At 46.7% G+C, this 22,943-nt stretch overlaps 2 protein-coding genes across 2 annotated transcripts; both read right to left on the reverse strand.

The window, feature by feature from the left end:
* Positions 1-516: 516 nt before the first annotated feature.
* LOC135827661 (uncharacterized) lies at positions 517-8,456 on the reverse strand. The gene is made up of 4 exons (XM_065340116.1): positions 8,408-8,456; positions 6,549-6,842; positions 5,755-5,943; positions 517-971 (listed from the first exon to the last, which is right to left on the reverse strand). Exons 1-4 carry the CDS (start codon positions 8,454-8,456, stop codon positions 703-705), a joined length of 801 nt encoding a protein of 266 aa, XP_065196188.1. The 3' UTR covers positions 517-702.
* Positions 8,457-16,572: 8,116 nt separating this feature from the next.
* LOC135827662 (craniofacial development protein 2-like) lies at positions 16,573-17,478 on the reverse strand. The gene has a single exon (XM_065340117.1). The coding sequence runs from the start codon at positions 17,476-17,478 to the stop codon at positions 16,573-16,575; it is 906 nt and encodes a 301-aa protein (XP_065196189.1).
* Positions 17,479-22,943: the final 5,465 nt, after the last annotated feature.

Below are 22,943 nucleotides of genomic sequence, written 5' to 3' on the forward strand. Positions count from 1 at the left end.
AGGGAAGATAGAAAGAATAATAGAGAGCTCATGTCGTTAGGAAGGAAAACGGAACTGAAGGCTGGGGCGGCAGCACGCAGAAACAATTTTTTTTAAATCTTTAAAGATAGATGCCCTCGTGGCGGATTATTGAACTACCAATGCAAAATTTTCTTACACAGAATCTGTGAGATTGTGTAGTAAATGTGTTGTTCGTAGAATGCAGAGACAAGAATAACACCTGGTAGTGTGACAGCACGACAGGCAGGGTATGGGTGTAAACAATAACACATAGAAAAATACTAACATACACTTGGCAGTGTAGTGTAATGTGATGCAATACCAGAATGGGGGTCAATATCTTAGAAGAATTTTATCATTATCCACCTGCTCATCCGCATTGCCTTGGACTAAGAGCAGAATGGGGGACAATATCTTAAGAATCTTATCATTATCCACCTGCTCATACGCATTGCCTTGGACTAAGAGCTCTTTATCTCTCTCTCTCTCTCTCTCTCTCTCTTTATCTACCGGAGAGCGTGCTGATGACTGTAGGCAGCTTAAAAGCCTTCAACATAGATGCGCCATGGCACGTAGAATGTTCGCTGGAAATCCTGGCTTGGACAGAGCCCGTTCACGTCCGTCCACAATACTCCATGTATTCTTCTGACGGCAATATGTGTACTCCGGAATGTTGTCATGGTGTTATGATCGGGTTGTAGCTTAGAGGTCACAGACTGCTCTCGACGGAGTCAAATCACGAGTAAGTGAATTATCACACGTCGAAACCTCAGTGCTATTATCCACTGTATTGTGATAATGTGGTTTCACATCTGTGTACCACAAACCACGATCTGATTGTTCGCCTTGGCCTTTGCCTAGAGTCGCGTATGCGTCTTCTTTAAAGATTGGTCTGTCCGATGGACTTCCTTTAAGATAAGTGTCCGGTCGCTGAAGTGTGCAAGTGGGTGATGAGACTGTGACCGAGTACTCTGGAGGAACACCATGAGACAAACAATATTACAATAGCCAGTTATACACCACTACTCAACAACAATCTCTCGGCTACAAATTCTTCCAAAAATAATAAAATCCAAAATGTTCTGGCCAGGCCCACCTTCAGGATTTGTAGCCGAGTGACTACAGTGAAGTATTCACACACTCAGTCACAATCTCATTTGAAAATCGAATGCTGTGCCAGGGGCACTTGATGGAGAAAGGGAATGGACATATGGATACAAGTTCAGAATAAGACTTAGTGTCCTCCACCGTAAGTTAATATAGTCAATAGACACCCTTAGCAAACAACGTTATGTTGTAACGGTATTATCGTAAGGGGGAAAATACCGTGTTTTGGGTTCGACCTTTAGCAAGATGCACGCTATTTTTAGTACGCTGTTGCCACGAGAGTAGCTTTGATTTCGCGCGGTACAACCATTTGTTCACCATATACGCGATACAAGGTGAAATGCGTACGGACTATGCAATATTTGGCTAAAACACGTACCGTTGGTCACAACGATAAATCACCCCCCATAACGTTTATACGCTGCAGCTTCAACGCTATTTGGGTGATCAAGGTACGAGTACCGTAAAAAATAGCGTTACCGTTGTTTGCTAAGGGTGTCTAGTAGCTTAGGATAGAACCTTGCGGGCTGGAAAGTTGTAGGTTAGTGCTTTGGAGATGTATTGGAGCTAAGTGTCAGGTCGTCTAATGTGCCAGTAGCCTGAAGGTTCCTTGCCTACAGTCTATTCATCGGAAACTGGCCCGCTGGCTTTTGAAAGTCGGATTTGGGCCGAATTGAGGATCAAAAACCCACTTTAAATCTCAAAAATCTCGGTTTTGGATCTGCTTCTCCATACATTTTGCCATGGCATACCTGTCCTAATTTTGTAAAACCTGGCTGAATTTATATTGCCTGTTCTTTGACTTTTCTTGCCTCAAATGTGGCAAGGAGTAATTGCACGGGTCACACAATGCAGGATGTACTGTTGTTTTCACGATATCTACAACTATGTGAGAGAGACACCAAAAAGTTAGGGTGCCAGTTTCCAATGAATGGAATATAGATGGTGCGCTCACTGACTTCAACCAGTATCTACAGTCCATATATGGGAAACTGGTACCCTAACTTTTTGATGTCTCATGCACATAGGTGTAGATATCGTGAAAACAACAGTACACAAAGTCCGATTTGGGCCGAATCGAGGATCAAAAAACCACTCTACTTGGTCCGCATCAGCGATATTGTCGCTTATCGTTCAGCTTTGTTTATGTCGCCAATGCTCACTTGGCATCCCATTTCATCCCAATTTAGGTTAGTAAATAATTAGTTTACTACAGTCCATTTCAAAACTATAGACGCGTACCTAGGCTAAAACCGTTATGCCAGCATCTATACCACATAAATTCTGTCATCACTTTGTGCATAACTTTTTTCCAAATTGGGCGTCTGTTATCCAATCGTTTAGAAACTACATGAAAGTGATTGTGGAGCCGACCTGAGCAATATTCCGAAAACTATTCTCAAAAAGTTCCAGCCAAATTTGAAATATTTCAAAAACACTGCGCGTCTTTAGTTTTGAACTGGACTGTAATGCCTGAAAGGTCTAGCTTTATTTCGAAAGGATTTCGAGAGAGACGGGTGGGAGATTCTGATTGATGCAGCGCCGCATCAAAATAGATTATCTTGTTACGCTGTGCAGGCAAGAGCAGCGCAACCCACAAGAAAGTAATCGGCCACTCGGAATCAGCTCTCTTTTGCTGAACGGCCGAGATCGCTCACCTCAGGGATCGCTTTTGAAGCTGAGATCACAGCTCCCTCACCTCCAGCTCAACACTTGAAGTGTCCGGCGCATCGTGGAGAATTGCAAGAACTGTACACGTCGTCATCGTTCAAAATAAAAGCTTGCAAAGAACGGCGTCTGATTTAAACCACACAGGCTGTCGTGCTGCCCACGCGAAGTCCTATAGAGAAGGCGACCATCACGATCGACTTCTCTTTAGAAAATAGCCAGGCAGCGGAGAGGAAGATAGATGAGCTTGCAAAAGCAAGAGAGTCGATCCCGAGCAAAACATATTTGTCACCAGCGTCGAGAGCAGCGACGAGAAGGACCTATAAAAGTAGGAACCCTACATTGGACAAAATATTCCTCATAGCTAGTTGTCCTTCTATACCTTACCGTCCATCGTACCAAGTTTTATCACTTCAAGTGCACGCGTTGATGGCCAAAGTGTAAGTAACAAATTGTCGAGAGATAAGCGGCAATATTGCTGACGCGGACCAAGTAAATCTCAAAAATCTGGGTTTAGGATCTGCTTCTCTTGCATTGTGTGACCCGTGCAATTACTCCTCGCCACATGTGAGGCCAGAAAAGTCCAAGAACAGGGAAATAGACATTCAGCCAGGTTTTACAAACTCGGACATTTATACCATGGCAAAGTGTATGGAGAAGCAGATCCAAAACCCAGATTTTTGAGATTTAGAGTGGTTTTTAGATCCTCAATTCGGCCCGAATCGGACTTTCAAAAGCCAGCGGGACAGTTTCCGATAAATGGACTGTAGTTAATGTTGTACACCATTACTCTGAGAATCATATCTAAATGTTCAATTCATTTCGACAATCTTACCCCTTTCACTGCTGGCCTAGTTTCCCCTGCCGGCTAAGCTTTCAGCACGCTTACTTTCATTTTGAACCCTGCATGCACGTCGCCGAGCAAACCCTTTCGCCATTTTTGATTTCATTGATGGATTTCCATGATCCATGGCTTGTTGGAAAGGCCTGAGCCAAGCGAAGACTCTCTGGTAGTTCTCAGTTCCATAGGCATGCCAGAGTAAGGTCTATGTGCTCTAGGAGATGCCCTTACATGTCTCAGAATCGTTAACTTCATGATACATTTTTGTTCACCATCTCGCTCGAACTAAACCAAACTTCACTTTTCAAACTGTACTGCAAAGCTGAGATCCAAGTGCTTTGTTTGATTTCCAGTAGCAAAGGGAAATCCCCTAAAAAAGCGAGTCGCGAGCAAAAAGTTTGAAGAGATGGCCAGTAAGCGTATTTTTGAAATTGTGCAACAGTTTGTTCAGTGATGTCTGCACTTCATACTATAGCGTGGACAGTGGAGCGAGATATCTCGTCATCCGCCGTTCAGGTACACTTTACACAATTACACAGCGAGATATCTCGCCGTTCAGGTACATTTTACAGAGCGAGATATCTCGTCATCCGCCGCTCAGGCACACTTTACAGAGCGAGATATCTCGTCATCCGTCGTTCAGGTACATTTTACAGAGCGAGATATCTCGTCATCCGCCGCTCAGGCACACTTTACAGAGCGAGATATCTCATCATCCGTCGTTCAGGTACATTTTACAGAGCGAGATCTCCTCATCCGCCGCTCAGGCACACTTTACAGAGCGAGATATCTTGTCATCTGTCGTTCGGGCACACTTTACAGAGCGAGATATCTCGTCATTACCACTGAAAGGGTCATGATCAGAAGTCATTGCCCGGCTTGCCAAGAAACATGAAATGAGAGAGCTGCAACCTCTGAGGCGTTCAGCAACCTTCACCTGTCTCTCTAGATCGTTAGAAAATGTATTCACATTCCGACATGAGAGATACGCACTAGCACCGAGCTGTCGAAACACCTCTGGGAGAAGAAACAAAACTACCAGGACTACCAGCTCAGATGGCAGATAAAGGAAAAGGCCAACTCCTACAGCACCGCCACAAAAAGATGTAACCTGTGCACAGCTGAAAAAACATGGATTCTCCTTGGCGATGAGACCATGCTCAACAAGAAAAGCGAAGTCATCGCAAAATGCCGCCGCGCTAACAAGTACCGCCTAGCCAACTTCACCGGGGTCACATAACAAGCGAGGATAGCACGCTGCACTCCGGCCAACGGACGTGACAACCCACCTCACTTGTAACGGACACTTCCATCAAAATTGCGCGAATACGATTGTCACTGTATACAAAGCCCACACTCACAAGCTTGCCACTTGAAAAGCATACTGACAACTGCGCTGCTTTCTAACACTTGTCTTTCTAACTAAGTTACTTTGAGCCTGACACTTTGTGCGTGACACTTTGCGCTTGACACTTTTGTGTCCGCGCTTGCTGCGTGGTGGGTATATCTAGCATTGTTTTTGCATGCCCAGCTTTAGTTGATTGTTGCCTGATGATTGATTGTTCAAGAAACTCTGAGTAGCAACAGAAAGAATGTGTACTTGGTGAGGACTATACTGGATTGTGAATCAGCTCCAGTGCTTTTGCAGCACTGTCGAGCACTCTTCGCGTTGACAGGGATCTCCTCCTCTCGTTTAAAAAGTATATATATATATATATATAATTGACTGGTTTTGAGGGAAAGAGACAAACGGGAAAAGTCTGAAGAAAAAATTGACCGTCACCACCAGGTCCCGAACCAGGGACCCTCGCTAGTAGCCAGCGATGCTGTAACCGCTGAGCTATGGTGTAGTCGTCATCCAAGCAGAGACCGTTCAACGTTTTCTTCAGACTTCGTAACTCACACTTCCTATAATATAGTGAATTCCAGCAGAAATCCAAGAGAGCTCGATACCGGGAAGGTAGAGCCGTGACACACTAGTCAGAACAACATATGGCTTGATCAGTCACAACTTAAGGTTTCATGCCATCTCAGGCACTCATCAGGTGATCTTATATATATTCAGAGTGGTCAGCAAGACGAATGTTGAGGAGCGTAATACCCACCGCTGTGCAGATATTAAAGAGGTTAGAACTTACCGCTGGCAGGCACAGACGGCTGTTGCTTCAAGAGCAAGCCTTCCGCTTTGCGGGTAGAAACTGTCAAGCTCGTCGTCCTGGTTCTCCTCACGTACACGGCAGCAGCTAGCACCACGCCCAGTACAGCGGCTAATCCTAACACGGCCCCTACAATAGGGCCAACTGCAGCTCCCTGACTTTTCCCAGGCTCTGAGAACGACAAATCAATCGAGAGATACACACACAAGGCTAGTGATGGTAGCGCAAACAGGGTGAAGAACTAGACGGTAACAAACACGAGCACATTTTCTTACAATCATTGTATATGCTTGGACCACCATTACTTCGCATTGTTGTTTGCAACTCCGAAGCTTGTAGGTTGCTAGAAGAACTGCTGAGGTGGTAATTTTGTCGGACTGGTATCTTCTACCTTGTGGTCTGTGTTAATGGAATCTTCAACCTTGTGGTCTGTGTGACTGCTATCTGACACTATCTCTGAACTATCAGTAGCATGTGACCATTTTCTGATAGCTATAAGTTGTATGGGAGTGGTATGTCATAACTATAAGTGTGCCAGGGTATATTCAAAGCCTCGCACCAGTGAATAATAGCAAGAAGGTATAATAGAATAGCTAGAGAGAGAAAGGGAAACCAGGGAGGAGTTCAGGTGGACAAGGAACTAGTCGTGGCACGTCGTGAATAGTATCTGAGAAATGCTTTTAGTACGTGACTGGTATCAGAGCATGTGACTAGGATTAGAGCCCTGACTGCTATCGGGGCCTGACGTATACATTCACAGATCTACCTGCACTCACCATCACCATCAGTATCACCACCAGTATCACCATCAGTATTACCACCAGTATCGCCACCAGTAGTACCACCAGTAGTACCACCAGTATCACCATCAGTATCACCAGTATCACCAGTAGGTTTAATCGGATCACAGTAAGGCACTGAAGCGAGATTACCATCTTTAGTGCAAATTGACATGCCATTGCTCACAAGGGAAAAACCGTCGTTGCACGAGTAGGAAGCAGTATCTGGATATTGGATGACAGCACTGCTAGCAGTGCCATTGCCAATAGCGGTAACATTGCAGGTTACAGCTGCAGACCGGAGCAGAACAACCGCAACGGACAACATTACACAACTTTTAGCGTATTGCATTTCATGTTTGTCTCCGACCGTAGGTTAGAAGGTGAATTTGAAGATTATTTTCACACAGATCCGTCCAAACGTATCTCTTGTCCATGCACGTATACTCTTTTTTCATTATTGAATATGAAGCCTCTTCCAAGTTTCCCTAATGTTGGGTTCATCTAACCTCCATCGCAATGTTGTCATTGCAGCTTTTATACAATCTACAGTTGACGATGACGCATGGATGCAGCTAATGGGGTCGTTTTCGGCACATGTGCAGGTGGTTGTGAGACTCACCCACTTACCCTCACCGTTAGGCGCTGCATCTGCCGCTAGGGTTTATCGAGTGTTAGCGGCCGTCGTGAGTTCCCTTCGGGAACGGACACGATAATTTAATTTTTTTTTACAATTGACGAGGCTCCTTGTAAGTTATAACGAACATCATGGCGCCGGAGAGGTAGTTCTTTATAGCCAAAGTTCGTTATAACAGAACTACACTTACGCCATGGATTCGATCTGGGACATGGACAACGGGTCATCATAATCATGAAATTCGCCATATGCGATTTCTTTAGAAGTGGAGTCGACTGTTCTTCGTTTTCAACATCCAACACAGACAGCACCAAACTGACTGTCCGGTTCAACTTGTGTGGCTCTAAATGCTGGAGTGCACATCCAAGACGTGCTAGAGCTGATTGCCAGCTAGGTGTAGGCCATCAGCACCGTTGGTCAGTGTCGTGCAATGTTGTCTCATGAGCGGATTGTAAAGTAAACGGTGGTGTTAGCGAATATAATAGCGTAACTTGTAGCATTTCTAATTGTCAGCAAACTCCAAAAAAGCTATTTACACAATTAGGAACCTTCTCTTCTCAACTCCAACCTCCAAAAACGTTCTCTTCGCTGCAATTCAGATTCAACTTTACATTACAGTAACTTGTCATGGCTGGCCCATCATGAGGGTACTGAATAACTTGTAACCTGTAGTTTTTTGCAACTTGTAGTTCTTTGCTTGAATTTACAGTTTATCTATTTAGAAGTGCTACCCACAGTCAACTGGGAATTTGTGGCCAGGCGCAAGGTGTACATGGATTCAGGTAATGGGGTTTCTCGGCATTTGTGCCAGTGCTTGTGAGGCTTTTCCCCTCATCCCCACCCAGGCGCTGCATCTGCCGCTAGGGTTTATCGGGTGTCAGTAGACGTCATGAATTCCCTTCCGGAACGGGCGTGATAATTTAACTTTATCAATTTTTGTTTAGAATTTTACTGAACTCACCTTCACATGTTGGTGGTACTGACGTGAGGTTTCCTCCAACTGAGCAGCTAGGTGTCGCATCACCAACCAACCTAAACCTTTCTTGGCAAGAATAGGCCACAGTGTCCTGGAACCGGACCACTGATTTGTCAGCAGTGCCATTGGCAAGGGCAGGCACAGTACAGTCTGGGTCTGAACAATAATTGTTAGGTGCGTCCTCCCAAACAATCTACTTTTCCCAAGCTGGTCTGAATACACCCCGTATAAATTCGTACTCACCTTTCGTTCCATTGGCCTGGGTAGCTACTTGCGCGCCCATATTTGCCATAGCTACCCATGACCTTTCTCTTGCATTTGCCCTCATTCGACCTCTCTCTCTCTCTCTCTTCCATAATGTACTCGTTTCTTTCCTCTTTGTCTCGCTCTCTTCACTAGTAGAACGTCAGTACAGTCGGTCAGTGTCGTGCAATGTTATTGCATAATCTGATTGTTTAGTAACTGGTGGTGTTAGTGGACATTATAGCGTAACTTGTAGTTCCTTGGTCCTTTTTTTCTTTACTATACATATATTTTCATTTACTCTTCTGAATACTCTTCATCAATTTGTCGGGACTAGGTCCCCTGACATGGTGAGAAGGCAGAAATGCGTGTTTACTTGGCGAAGTAAAAATTAAGAAACAAACAAACTCTGCGAGCTTTTCCGAAATTCGCCCGGATAGATTTTCTTCATTTCTTCAAGAAGTACATCTAGCGATGTGGTGCGTATGCTAAGGGGGTGTTCGAGTTGTCTTCATCAACTGTTTGGACAAATTTTTAAAAGAGATCTGTTGAAGTGTCACATTAGAACGGTTTCTACCAGTTTAGAGTTTTCTTTCAGTGGAATTGTCATGGCGATAATGACGTCCGATCAGATCGACCATCTCCACGTACTACGTGAAGTAGCCATTCCAAACTCTTCGGAAGTAATCCACCTCTCTCATCGGATGAGGTTCTGGAGTATTGAGGAGTTTCGAGGAGCTTCGTTTTTCTGAAGAGGCCAATAAGGCCACCTCTTCAGAAAAACGAAACTCCACGAAAAGTCAAAGAGTGACAATTCGAACGCGCCCCAAACATTAGATATTTCCCTTTGATGTGAAGTAGGTAGTAGCTCCGTTTACCGAACTCAATAATGGCTGACATGTGTGGTGGACCATAACCTTTCAGTCAAACACAATTGCCCTGATAGTTTTCAATAAGTAACCTCTGCTGTGGTGTACTTTGATAGGAATGTGTAGACTCTGCCAAACACTATTACCCCATGCAGCTATAACAGAAGGACCCCGCGGAGTTTGTTTGTTCATTTTATTTTGCTTCACCGAGTGAACAGGCATTTCTGCCTTCCCACCAGGTCCGGAGACCGAGTTCCGACGAAATGAACACGCCGGTGAGTTGACAATGGAGAACAATTCTTACCGGTCATGCTCAAATCTCAGAGGGGCAAAAGTCATAATATTTCTACTCCAGACCTGCGCAGAAGGATGCTCAAAGGATGCCTCGGTAGTGTCGGCTCTGTTCTGTCCTGATCCCCCAGCACACAAACATCCAGGAAGCACCAGTAAATTGGGGGAAATCCCTGAACAAGAGCATGCACAGTCTTATCATGCTAGTGCTACAGAAGTAGATATATTACTACTATGTACACTGCACAAACGATATCCGATGATTTGGTTCAGCCATGAGACTCTGCGTCACAACGGAATTTGCCAAGGTTTTCATTGTGTGCCTTTGTGTACGCAGCTCTGCCGGAATCAGGTATTGAGCACTTTTGCAGACCCTACAGTCCGTTTCAAAAAGATTTGCAATCCTGGCGATCGCCCGCGGAGTTTGGCATCTTACCGTATGAGCACTCGAGCGCTGCCTGGAAAAACTCACTGTGAACTCGAAGAAATATTCCGCGCGAAAGCAGGAAAAATGACAACTCACTCACGTTGATACAGTCATGTACGTCTGTCGTCTGGTTTACAACAAACGAGTTCTTCCTCGTATCGATAATGGAGTCAGAGGGGACATGTCGAAACGAAAGTGTTGTAAATGTTGACGAGCGGCATGGGTCCCAATTCGTTTTGTGACCAAAATAGTTTCTTTGAGCTGCGATGCAATTTACTCACCGTGTGACGAAAACGACATCGACACGGACTCATTCCCAAGGTCATGACTTGGCAAAACTATCCGTGTGACCTCGACGACATTTTGAGAAAGTAGACGCTTGTGAACGCTGATAGAAGGCGGCGTTGACTGCTCAATTCAAATAAATTGGCGATCTTGAAATACTAGAATAAATCTCAAAAAGCTACAGCGCGATGACTTCCATATTCACTCACACCATTGCAGTGTTGTGGGTGTGTTCACATGGCGTGAGCCAGTCAAGTGTCAGTCAGTTCGGCAGGAAGCGCGAGCTCCAACAACAACAAGTCGTTTGGTGCAGCCATCTTCTTTGTCTCGTACCAGCTTGATCACCAAAACAATGAAGAAAAAAAGTTTGACTTGAGGATAGGTTGGGATTCGAACTCACAACTAACTTCATGATCAGCAGACAGCATTCATAACCACAAGGCCAAAAAGGAAGGGATAAATCGTGGGTTTTGATAAAAAATCGATACTGGCTTCCTGGGCAAATTGTAAACCATGGGAAAAGGCCGGAAACCTGGCCGAAATTCTAATTCCTTAACGGCTGATCCAATTGTTCCGAAACCTTCACAGAACAATTTGCCGTGTCCTAACAAGCCATTCTATGTACTTTGTTGTCCAAATTTCCCTTATCTTCATACTTTTTAAGACCCAAACCTGATTGTAAATCTTTTTGAAACAGACTATAAGCATACTGACTCTGTACTAGGAGTTCCTTTCTAACAGGAGTACTTATATTATAACAGGAGTACTTATATTATAACAGCTTCGAGTCAAGTTGAACAGTAACTTACGGAATTCACAGAGAGCGTACAGACGGGCTGAAAGTTTTTGTACACCGTTGTTAGTGGCGCGGATCCTGTAGACGTTCCCAGCGGGGAGTGGCTCCCCTCTGGCCGCAATGAGATCCTTGTTTACCAGGCCTCCCGAACATCCTGCGAGGAACGACGCTTCAGAAATAACCATTCCCCTGTAGTATCTGCAGAACTCTCTCGCCTCGTGGTAATTGAACAGGAGGCCAAGCATGCTTCTCTTTACCACGGTCTGGGATGAAGGGCAAGGTATATTGCCAACCAGTTCTGCAATCAAGTAAAAAACACAACCGCAGCAAACAACTATTGCCATGACACCACCACACACACAGCAAACACGGTATCCAACAGAACCCTAAAATAGTTTTGTTATTTCAATGAACATAACCACCTGAAGTGTCATTTCACGAAGGCTTCATTGAGATGTCACAAAAAAGAGAAGGTGGTGATGGACAAAGAAGATGGTTTTGTGACGTCAGTTTGTGTCAGCCTGATTGTATTATACACTGATTTTAATCGTTCACCAATAATTCGTATAATATTGATCTTTTATCTTTAACTTGATCCGGACAATGATAGGTGCAAGATAAATCTCAGCAAAAGAATGTCTACTGTTATGAGTTGATGAGGAGACAAATACCATACTTGACAATACGGTCAAGCTACAGCTTGACTTACCATTGTATGGGCAAGTGACGTTACCAGTCTTTAATTTAGAATCCTTATCAGCACGGCGCTGGGAAATACAGGCTGAACACACAGGTATAGAAAAGGGCATGTTTTTGTAACGATATGAAACCATGGCAACTTGTACAGATACCTAGATATGAAACCATGGCAACCTGTACAGATACCTAGTCGAGCAACAATCTCATGCGAGGGGAACTTTGCCACATCGTCCAACACCCGTGCTTTTCTATTGTTTGGAGTCCCGGCAGAATAAAAAAATTCAAATATCCGGGGTGGGGCTCTTATCACTCCTGATGAGAAGTCTGATGTGGAGACTAGGAGGCGGATAATTCAATGCGATCAAAAAATGGAACAGTTGTCAGTTGGCCGTCACCACCTATCAGCCTATTGACAAACATCCATTTTGTATGCGCCCTTTGGAGTCACGAACGCCTAACCTGGGCATTGTCAGCAGCAGCGAAAGATCGGGTCAATTTACTTGCATTTGCGTGCATGCTTGGAACAACTTAGGGAGATAGGATGACGTACAGGTTCCTGCACGAGCACGAGGGCAGTACCGCGGAATCCAGTCCGCACCACGAAAAGCGGCAAGGGCTGGAAGAACAACGGTGCCGGCCGAATATGAGTGACTGGAACGTTGTTCCCGTGTGCACCCAAGCCAAAGAGCACGCATGCATGCACACACCACATAATCATGTAAATAACTCACCTCTCAGTTCCGGTGTTCTTGTATTTATGAAACACGCACCAAGTTCACAAGCCAATCGACTTGGAATCACTTTTCATCTTTCTGTGAGAACCGTACCTATGGGTCGGCGAGCAGGCAATTATGCCTGTGCAGTTGGTGAAGTAAAATACCAGTTAGCAACAACAACTTGACGGCGGGTAGTCACTTGACGATGAGCAGTGGATCCAGTTCCATCACCTTTGAGCAGGCAGCACTGCACTTTCCAGCCCGAGCAGTTTGATCTGTCACTGGTTGACTCCAAGGCGACAATCAAGTGACATGCGAGAATAACGATTCTGGACTGAAGGAGATCCATAGAGTTGACCCCTACACTAAGTTAATTAGCCTTTATCTGCCCGTTGTTCCCAATGGGAGCAATAATTTAACAAAACCTAATTTAGTTATTGTGGTCTGACCAGATCTCCTCCCATCATGATGAATTTGCATGGACCTTCTTACAAACGAAATGTGCCCAGTTCAGTGTTACACGGATTGATTGATTAAATTTAACCCGGTTTCTCGTTGTATTCTAAACGGATTGATTGATTCGAAACTCGGATGATGAGCCAAGAGTAAGTGCAGATAAGAAAGGGACATATGGACACAATGTCTCGGTACTCTGTCGGTATCGTGCCTAGTTGTCACACTTTCTCACTAATTATAGTTACAGATCAGTGGACAATTACGCTTAACATGTATCCGTATGTTCCTTTCCATTTTGATTGACTGATGACTTACGTATTTCGCAAATGGCGTGCAGCTCAGCATCCAAGTTGTGTTTTGCACCGTGCATATCAAATGCTGTGTTATCTCCCATTGGCAATCCTTTCCATGCTTGCATACTCGCAGATGCAAGTCCCCACCAACACCCAACTTGGGCCGAGCGACCCGAGAGGATCACTCCATTATAGATCCTGCACAATTCTTCTGCTCTGTTGAAGGTAAACTTAGTGTCAGATATCATGGTTACAGACGAGCTGCAATAGCGGTAGTTGCTGGGTACATCAGCTGCAGCCGTGAACAAAATACAACAAAATTCCCACAGCCATTGTCTTGCATGCTTACTGCGAACGCAACTCCAAACACACACACACACACACGCACACACACACACACACACACACACACACACACACACACACACATACGCGTACGCCTTGAACCTTGCACCTTGAACACACACGTACACACACAATCAGGCACACACACACACACAAATCAAGCACACACACACACATATACACACACATACACACACACACATACGCGACCACCTTTTACCTTTAACCCTGAACACACACACACACACACACGCACACGCACACACACTACTACTACTACTATTGACAGCTGCCAGAAATGGCCACGCCGCTCCCCAAAGGGAGGTACTGTCAGAGAGGTTAGGGGAGAGGTAGGCAGTGCTTCAAATGGCGCTGCAGGTCCTGTCGCCTCCGAAATTGGCGTTGACTACAGACTCGGCAATGATGTTCAAGGTGCTGGCGATCAGTCACTGTAGGGTGCTTCGGGCGGGGTCCACAGCGATGGCGCTTGAGGCCAGCAGTAGACTTGAAAGTACGCTGGCAGGCAGTACACACCGGGACCTCGGCAACAGGAGGAGCATCAAAAGGCGGTCGGTCGTCACAGTTGTCACTCCCTAGGCACTTATGCACTGCAAGCCCACCCCTGCTCCGGAGCCATCTACTGCAGGCAGGACACTGCACCGACCCAGGCTGCTGTGATACGGGGAGCTGTTGGACTGCTGTGCACTTGTGCCGGGCCATGTCGGCGCGCCGACGAAACAGGCGGCCGCAAACGTGGCACACAATCGTCTTCGGGGCAGGCTTCTTCTTCCCCGCTGCTGCCGACACTATGTCACGCCACTCTCCGCGATCGTTGGCTGATTGGAACCAATTGTGCACACCGGCCACAGTCAGATCAGCCTGGACAACGTCCTTCCAGCGATGTCGGGGGCCGCAAAACGGGTGGGTTCGTGGCAGATGAGCTAAGAGCAACTGCTTGGGTAACCGATTGTTATCAAGCCGAGCTAGGTGCCCAATCCACTCCAAGCGTCTGCGCTGTACCATGCACGACAGTGGAGTAGGGTCACGCCACTGTGTGCGTAGTTGCTCCGATGTAATGTGCTGCTCCCACTGGCAGCCGCGCGAAATGCCAAGGATTGACCGTAGGTTGGCGTGATGGAACCTGTCCAGCTTGTCCAAGTCCGACTTCACTGGGATCCAACACTCCGAGCCATACAAAACCGTGGTGAGAACACATACCACATACAAATGCCGTCGAGTAGGCAGGTTCAGGCTCTGATCATGTAAAATCCGCCGAAGACAGCCAAAGGCCCTGGCACCCTTCGCAAGGCGGCTCTGGACATCGGCATGAGCTCGCGAATCCGGAGTTATAACAGATCCAAGATAGGGGAAGGAGGTAACAGCTTCAACCCTTTCATTGCCAACTGCCAGATCGGAATAATCAGCGGCAGTGACTCCATAGCCCGCGACCAGTAGCTTAGTCTTCGTCATGCTGACCGTGAGGCCAAAGCTGGATGCCACATCGCAGAAGGCGGACAGGGACAGGTCGGCTGCAGCACGAGTTGTTGCGAGTAGGACGGCGTCATCGGCAAACTCAAAATCATCAGCATGACCAGTCTGAGACTGTCGTCGTCGCCCAGCTGCACGGGGAAACCACTGTCCATTAATCAAGAAGCTGAAATCCACACCAGACTCGATGCCGCGCTCCCTGAGAACAGACCTCCACCGCTCCATCACCAATCCGAAATACAGGTTGAACAGCACAGGAGCCATGACACACCCCTGCCGTAAACCATTTTGTACAGAGATCGGATCGGTACAACCACCAGCAACACGAACAGACGCCAACATGTCCGTATGGAACGACTTCACGAGAGCCACAGCCTGAGGGGGGACACTGAGCCGAAGCAATGCCTGCCACAGAGCCTCACGAGGCACAGAGTCGTATGCTTTGCGGAGGTCCACAAAGTCGCAAAACAGCTTCGATCTATGCTCATATGATTTCTCTACCAGTTGGCGGACAGAGAAGATCAGCACAACCACGGTTTTGCCGGAACCCACACTGCGACTCCGGTAGCTAATCCTCAGCGAGCACTTGCAGCCGATTCTGCACGACCCTAGCAACTAGCTTCCCCACAACCTCCAGCAACGCAATTCCTCGCCAGTTGTCGCAGCGAGAAAGGTCACCCTTCTTAGGTATGGGGATGAGCACTGCATCACGCCAGTCCTGCGGTACGTAACCCTCCGACCAGACAGATTGAAGCAGGTCCAGAAGGAGTGGGTGGAGGACGGGCACACCAGCCTTCAACAGTTCAGGCACGATCTGCGACATGCCACCAGCCTTGCCGTTCTTCAGATGTCTCAGGGCATGGGTCAACTCCTCTCCCGACGGTGGCTGCGTTAGCGAGTGCATGATCTCCCGCTGGGGGATTTGCTGGAATACCTCTGCATCGTAAGTACTGCAGACATTCAAAACACCTGAGAAGTGCCCGTGCCATGTGTCCCTCTGCTCTTGCACAGATCCACAGACGTCTCCCCGAGTGTCGCGGATAGCCTGTACAGATATTGGCTTTAGCCAACCAAAACAGCGCTGCATATCTCGGATGGCAGACCACACATATTTGCCGCTGAAACGTCCCCGCTGCACCACCACCGCTTTTTCCATTAACCAGGTGGTCTTTGCCCGCCGTATACCAGCTCGAGCCTGGCCACGAGCCTCCTTGAAAGCCCTGTGATCATTCTGATGGCCAGTTCTGAGCCACAGGTCGTATAGCCGATTACGGGTTGCTAGTAGGGGCTCCAGTGTCGGGGCACTATCACGAAACCAGTCCGGTACACGCCGCTTGTCTCGGCCAACCACCTCCCCAGCCACATCGACGACAGCCGACTTCACAGCACTCTACTTACAGTCCACGGATGAGGCACTATCATATGTATCAGCCAGTAGAGACTCAAGACCAGCACAGTACCCAGCACGCAATGCAGACACACCCTCAGCCTCCTCCTCACTCATAAATGGCAACCGGTTAAACCGATGAACAGCAAATCTCCGAGGCCTGGATGCGAGTCACGGTGATAGCGCTGCTGTGCAATATCAGGCAATCGATACTTCATGCGGATCAAGCGGTGGTCAGTGCTACACGCTGCCGTACGCATCACTTGACAATCCATGCAACGTTTACGATATCGCTGCCGAACAATTACGTAGTCTATGCAGTGCCATCTCTGTGAACCAGGGTGTTGCCAGGTGTACATGTGGATGCGCTTCTTGGGAAACTGTGTGTTACAGACAGTCAGCTGTTGACAGGCCAAGAAAGCAAGAAGGCTATGGCCAGCTTCATTCACTTCTACCACACCATGCGATCCATGTACTCCCTGCCACATCTCCATTTGCTGTGGACCAGAAACTACACGTGCATTAAAGTCACCCAGGACAATGACATCATCCAGAAGATTGATAGCGTCCAGTGCAGCTTCAAGCTGAGCCAAGAACTCGTCCTTGTCGATTTGAGCCGACCTGAATGTTGGAGCGTAACAGGACATTACCGTCATCCAAGAAGGAGAGTTGTCATTGCCGAAATTAAGCCGGGCTGTGACAATGCATGATGAGAAAGCTTTCCACTGGCAACCTCCACACTCGAACGCTTGTTTAGCCCTACGTCGTAGGACCAGTGCAACTCCCTCGGAGCGACGAAAATTTTCGGCAGGCACAGGGCGACCAGACGCGAGCACGGTGGCATCACCAACACTAAAGGAATCCCCGCCGAACCACTTCGTTTCCTGCAGTCCAGCCATCTCTATATCAACTCTGGACAGCTCACGGATCACCAAGTCAATCTTCTTGTCCTCCACGACAGATTCGAATTTTTGAATTTTGAAAACGTCTTCTTCTTGCCGTCTCGACGGGTCCGTCATCGTTCACCAAGGTTCGAACGTTCCAAGACCCAAAGGCCAATGACCGCAGCCTGTTTCTCCTCTTCCTCTCTGACAGCACTCTCTGAGCTTTACAGTTGGAAACCATTCGGGGGTCAGCTACACCGCCGCGAATGGTGAGACGAGGACGACAACAGTCGTGACGGAAAAACACCGCCCTGGCGACCGCGTCGTGAAACCCTCGCCTCAGAAATTTCAGGAACACGCCAGGGGCGACTCTGGTAGGTCCAGAGCCACCCCGTGGCCAAGTGGGAGAAGGCTGAACTCGAAAAGGTCAGAGCAAAAAAAGTACAACCGTCCCCTTCAAGCACAAAGGGACACACACACACACACACGTAAGCAGCACACACACACACACACACACACACACACACACACACGCACACACACACACACACACACACACACACACACACACACACACACACACACAATCACGCACACGCTCACACTAATCCTAGTGTCGGGTGCGTTTAAACTTAAAAGTAATCATGAAGGCTTCGAATGTCATTGTACTTACGCTGGCATGCCGGTGTGTTCAAAACACCTGTTTTTGTACATGTACTCGCACGTTCAGACTTTCCAAACAGAAAGTAACCCTTCTGACATGTGTAGTGAAAGGAATCACCCTCTTGAGTGACTGATACATTGGCAGTACCAAACTTTATTTGTGGTGCGCTGCAATTGAAGGCTGGGCACACAATATTATAGAGAAGAAGGGGAAAAAACCTGTTCACCCAAGATGATCATGAAGAGGATCTCCACACAATATGGATTATGCTTGTCCTTTAAGAAACAGAGATGAGACAGTATAATATTATTATATCTCATGGAAACTTGAATACAGGTGGACCCCGACAATTTAAACCCTAAAATGCCAGGGAAAACGTGTAATCATTCTCGATATTCAACCATGCACCCGCAACACAATGTAATATGTCAAAATGAGAGCATTTTTACGCAGCGTTGCGCTATAGAGCTCGGCACACAGATTTCATACGCACTTCACTGGTCAGTACAATCTGTACATGCATACTGAAATGACTTGTATAGCATACAGTAATATTGAATTATACTTTGCCAACATCCTACTACTTGTATCAGCAAATATCCCACACGTTTTCCATGGAAGTGGATTTGCTGGAACTTCTAATTAACCGGATATGCCAAGCTAACGTGACGCCGAGACCTCAGGTCGGCAGAGTCATCAATGCCCCACCATCACTGCTGCGTCTCGGTGCAGCGCCTGCTCATTACAGTGCATTTCAAAACTATAGACGCGTAGGGTTTTTGAAATATTTCAAATTGGGCTGGAACGTTTTGAGAATAGTTTTCGGTATATTGCTCAGGATCGCTCCACAATTACTCTCGTATAGTTTCTAAAGGATTGGATAACAGACGCCCAATTTGGAAAAATTTATGCACAAAGTGATCACAGATTTTATGTGGTATAGATGCTGGCATAACGGTTTTTGCCTAGGTACGCGTCTATAGTTTTGAAATGGACTGTAGTTGTCAGTTTGTCCTAGTCTCTGTACCATTGTCTTTCCTTATTCTTTTCGAGCTGGTTATGTGAACATAGTAAAAGAAAAAGAAGAAAAAAGATTCGAATTGTCAAAAATAATGTTTAGTGGGAATCGTATAGATAGAAGTCCGTCCTCGAAAAAAACTTCCAATTAAGCGAGATATTCGAATAAAGACATTTTCGAATTATCAGCATTCTGCCTGTAAATAAATGCTTCAATCATTTCCGTTTTCAAAATCAACCTCAGCTACAAGTTAGGAAAGCGATGAAAAACAAAAGTCGCGTCACTTGCACTTGTCGTATTTCCAACGGTCATGGCATCACTTTAACTGGGGCGCGCTGGTGCAAGATCGCGACGTCCAGTTTTGTTTTACTTCAAAAAATTTATCCTTCGCTCTCAAGCCACCGTGCAGTGTTTTCCTGCTGAGTGTTCACCAGCGCCTGAGAGATAGGAGTTCTGATTTTCGCTTGCCGCTGGCCAAGGAAACCGGCCAAGAGTTGGTTGGTCTCAGAACTAAAAGAAATTAGCGATCGCTGTGATAGAAGTAACACAGACATCCATCATTGCTTCTTGGCCGGCGACTAAATGTAAAGCCGAACGACAGTACAGGCACAGCAGTGGCCAAGCAAAAAATCAGCTACGGCTTCTCCTTCTCCAAAAAGCGAAAACTACAAACTCGGCGACATGTAGCAGTGTGTTTGAAATAAATAGTCTAGCTCACGCACTCCTCAGTCAAAATCATGCTGTAACTGTGTTCACTGCACGCGGCTGCCACTGGAAACACAAGTTCAGGTGACGCGACCGTTGGTTTGTCACTGCTTGGCCAAGTACTACTCGTTGTCAAGACTCCGTGACGTCAGACTTCGACAGCCTATTGAAGAATTTTGCGACATTTTTTCATGACAATCAGATGTGTACTTTTTTCTTTCATTTTTACTAACTACACACCATACTCAGAAGGGGAGCAGACAACAGAAAACAACAGTATCTTCTCTAATAATAGCCCGGGGTTCTTATTTTGTCAGTGACAGCTATACCCGCGCTACTATTAGAGACTGGGCTATAATAATGGGCTCTTATTTTTTTTCAATTGTCAACTATCAAGCCAACTCCAATCTATACAGGCATAAACTGACCAGATCAAGCCTAAACTCAGGAATATTGTCAAAACAGATGTGTCACAATAGCATTGGCGCCAAGAAGGAAGCTGTAGACCGAAAACTTCCTTACAAATATGTTCTTGGCATGTTGTATTGCTGTTTTACATGCAGTCAATATACTTGTTGCATACTCCAATTGGGACCCGCACTACTATTAGAGACTGTGCTATTATTATTTCAAACCACCCTCACCCCGGGTCATTATTGGAGACCTGGGCTTTTATCAGAGAAATTACGGTATACAAGAACAAAACAGCAGGGAGAGTAGGGGTTGCAAAGCAAGCCTTTGCTGGTGAGGCGAGCCCACAAGACTGATCTTGCTCCCATTCAAAATCAGTTCTCTATTCTCTCTTACCTTCACAGCGAGGCACAGATGTCAGTTTACCTCCAAGTGTGCAAGTCGGTCTGGCATCACCCACAAGCCTGAAACCTTTATGGCATGAAAAGGCCACAGCTTCCGTTGCCCCGACCACCCCTGTTCTGTCAGTAGCGCCGTTATCAATGGTGGGCACACTACAATCCTCAGCTGCACACAGAATGATAACGAAGACAATCACAACATGTAACACGAAATATGTCATTTTATGCAATGGTTGTCTATTCAAGTCTATTTACATTGTCTAGATCCCACCATGTGGACAACGGATTCTTTCGTTTTACCTACCGCCAGCAGTTCTCCCCTCTCTGTCTGTCTGTCTGTGGTGTGTCCGTTTGTCTGCCTGTGTGTTCGTCTGTCGCCTGTGTGTCCATCTGTATGACAGAGTGTGTTCGTGTCTGTCTGTCTGTCTGTCTGTCTGTCTGTCAGCCAGTCAGTCAATCTGTCTGTGACAGGGAGAAAGGTGGCATGGGTGTGTTTGCTGGCTCTGGCATGCAGTAGAAGTTGTTAGGTGATTCTGCTGCTGCTGTGTGATAGTGTATAGCCAGGCTCCTCTAAGGGGTCGTCGCAAAAGTTTTCTGTCGTCCCTGAAACGAACATCGTTCATTTCGTACTTGGACCCCTCCCTCCCCCCCCCCCCTCTGAAACGAACACAGCTTGCTATGCTGAACGACGAAAATCACATTCATGTACATGTCATATGTACAGTGTCGGTCAACTTGCGATTTTGGCTCGCACCCCTCCCCCCCCCCCCCCCAAATGAATCATGTTCGTTTCAGGGACGACAAAAAACTTTTGCGACGACCCCTAAGTTCATCATCTAGCTATAGACCTTATTCGATAACGTGATTTTTGGACTCGCCTCCAGGGATTTGTCGTAAGCTGGGGCACGCGTGCATGAAACGAGTGGCAAGAAAGGCTCAGTTCGTACAACGGAGTAGTAAAATACCGGTATTTATTTACTCCTATGTTCCCACGCCGAGTCCACTGTGCACTGAGTGCAGGTCTCTTGCCACTCCCTGGTTCCCGGGACCCCGGGACCCCGGTTCACGTGATTGTGACGTTTATCGAATAAGGTCTATAGACAAGGTGGTGGAGCTCAAATATCGACGGTATACCGTCGATAAACTGAAATGTTTGTCACTCACTCGAAATTTGACGGATTTCCACGATCGAACTATCTGGGAAAAAGGCAAAGAGCTCCGCTTCCAATGCAACTGAAAGGCTACAATGTTGTGTTGGAGAGATAACACGCTCGACATTTCAATTACAGGAATACTTGAACTCTTTTTCCCAGTGGTGATCTGTGTGTGTTGGAGTTTGTTTGTTTGTTTTATTTATTTGAATTCCCAGGACCAAACGAGAGGAGATGCTAATTTTTGGCTCGCATGAGCAGCGCTAAAACCGAGGCTCCTGTTCGTTTTCGCTGCTCTTGCCCCGCCTCCCCTACTTTGTCTGCCATCACTATGTGCATCTATGTCTGTGTGTGCATCTCTGTGACTTGAAAGTCTACGTTTATTACATAAACTTGAGCCTCCCAAGTTGGGTGGTCTGTTGCTTTGCTTTGGCGAGTTGTAATAAGGCCAGTGTGTCCAATGGTCTTACTAGTTTCGTCATCATCCATTAACTTTCGGCATTCTTTGTTGCCGTGATGCGTACCTCGTGCTCTTCTTCGTTGCGCTTTCCTTTCCCTCTTGGACCTTTCCGAACCTGAGCCTTCCAAGTTGGAAGGTTGTTGGTTTGCACCCTGGAGAAGTGCTGGAGCTAGGTGTCAGGTTGCCGAAAGTCTCAGGACTCTTTGTCAGTTTTGTGCCAATTTGTCGCACTCGCTGACTGTATAAGATCTGGTTACGTTCGTGGAGATGTAGTCATAGCTCGCAACATTTTGTCCTTCTTCTTTTCACAATAGTAATTGTGCTAACTATTAAAAAAGATATTGCGGTTCCCGTCAGACTTGGCTGGACGTTGAGTTCTCCACATCTATACCAACACCACCACCACCACCGCCACCACCACCACCCCCACCACCACCACCACCACCACCACCACCACCACCATAACCACCACCACCACCACCACCACCACCACCACCACCACCACCACCACCACCACCACCACCACCACCACCACCACCACCACCACCACCACCACCACCACCACCACCACCACCACCACCACCACCACCACCACCACCACCACCACCACCACCATCACCACCACCCTTCAAGAATCCTAACTAAAACCATGTCATAAACTTGCAACATGTTGAAAACGAATGATTAATCAATGCAGACCGACTTACCTATTTCGCACACAACGTACAACTTGTCAGTGAAGAGCCGCAGCACACCTTCGGTAGTCATAATCTGTCCGTTTAAGTATGGT

The sequence above is a fragment of the Sycon ciliatum genome, chromosome 11 (genome assembly GCF_964019385.1).
Source record: "Sycon ciliatum chromosome 11, ocSycCili1.1, whole genome shotgun sequence".
NCBI classification, from domain to species: Eukaryota; Metazoa; Porifera; class Calcarea; order Leucosolenida; family Sycettidae; genus Sycon; species Sycon ciliatum.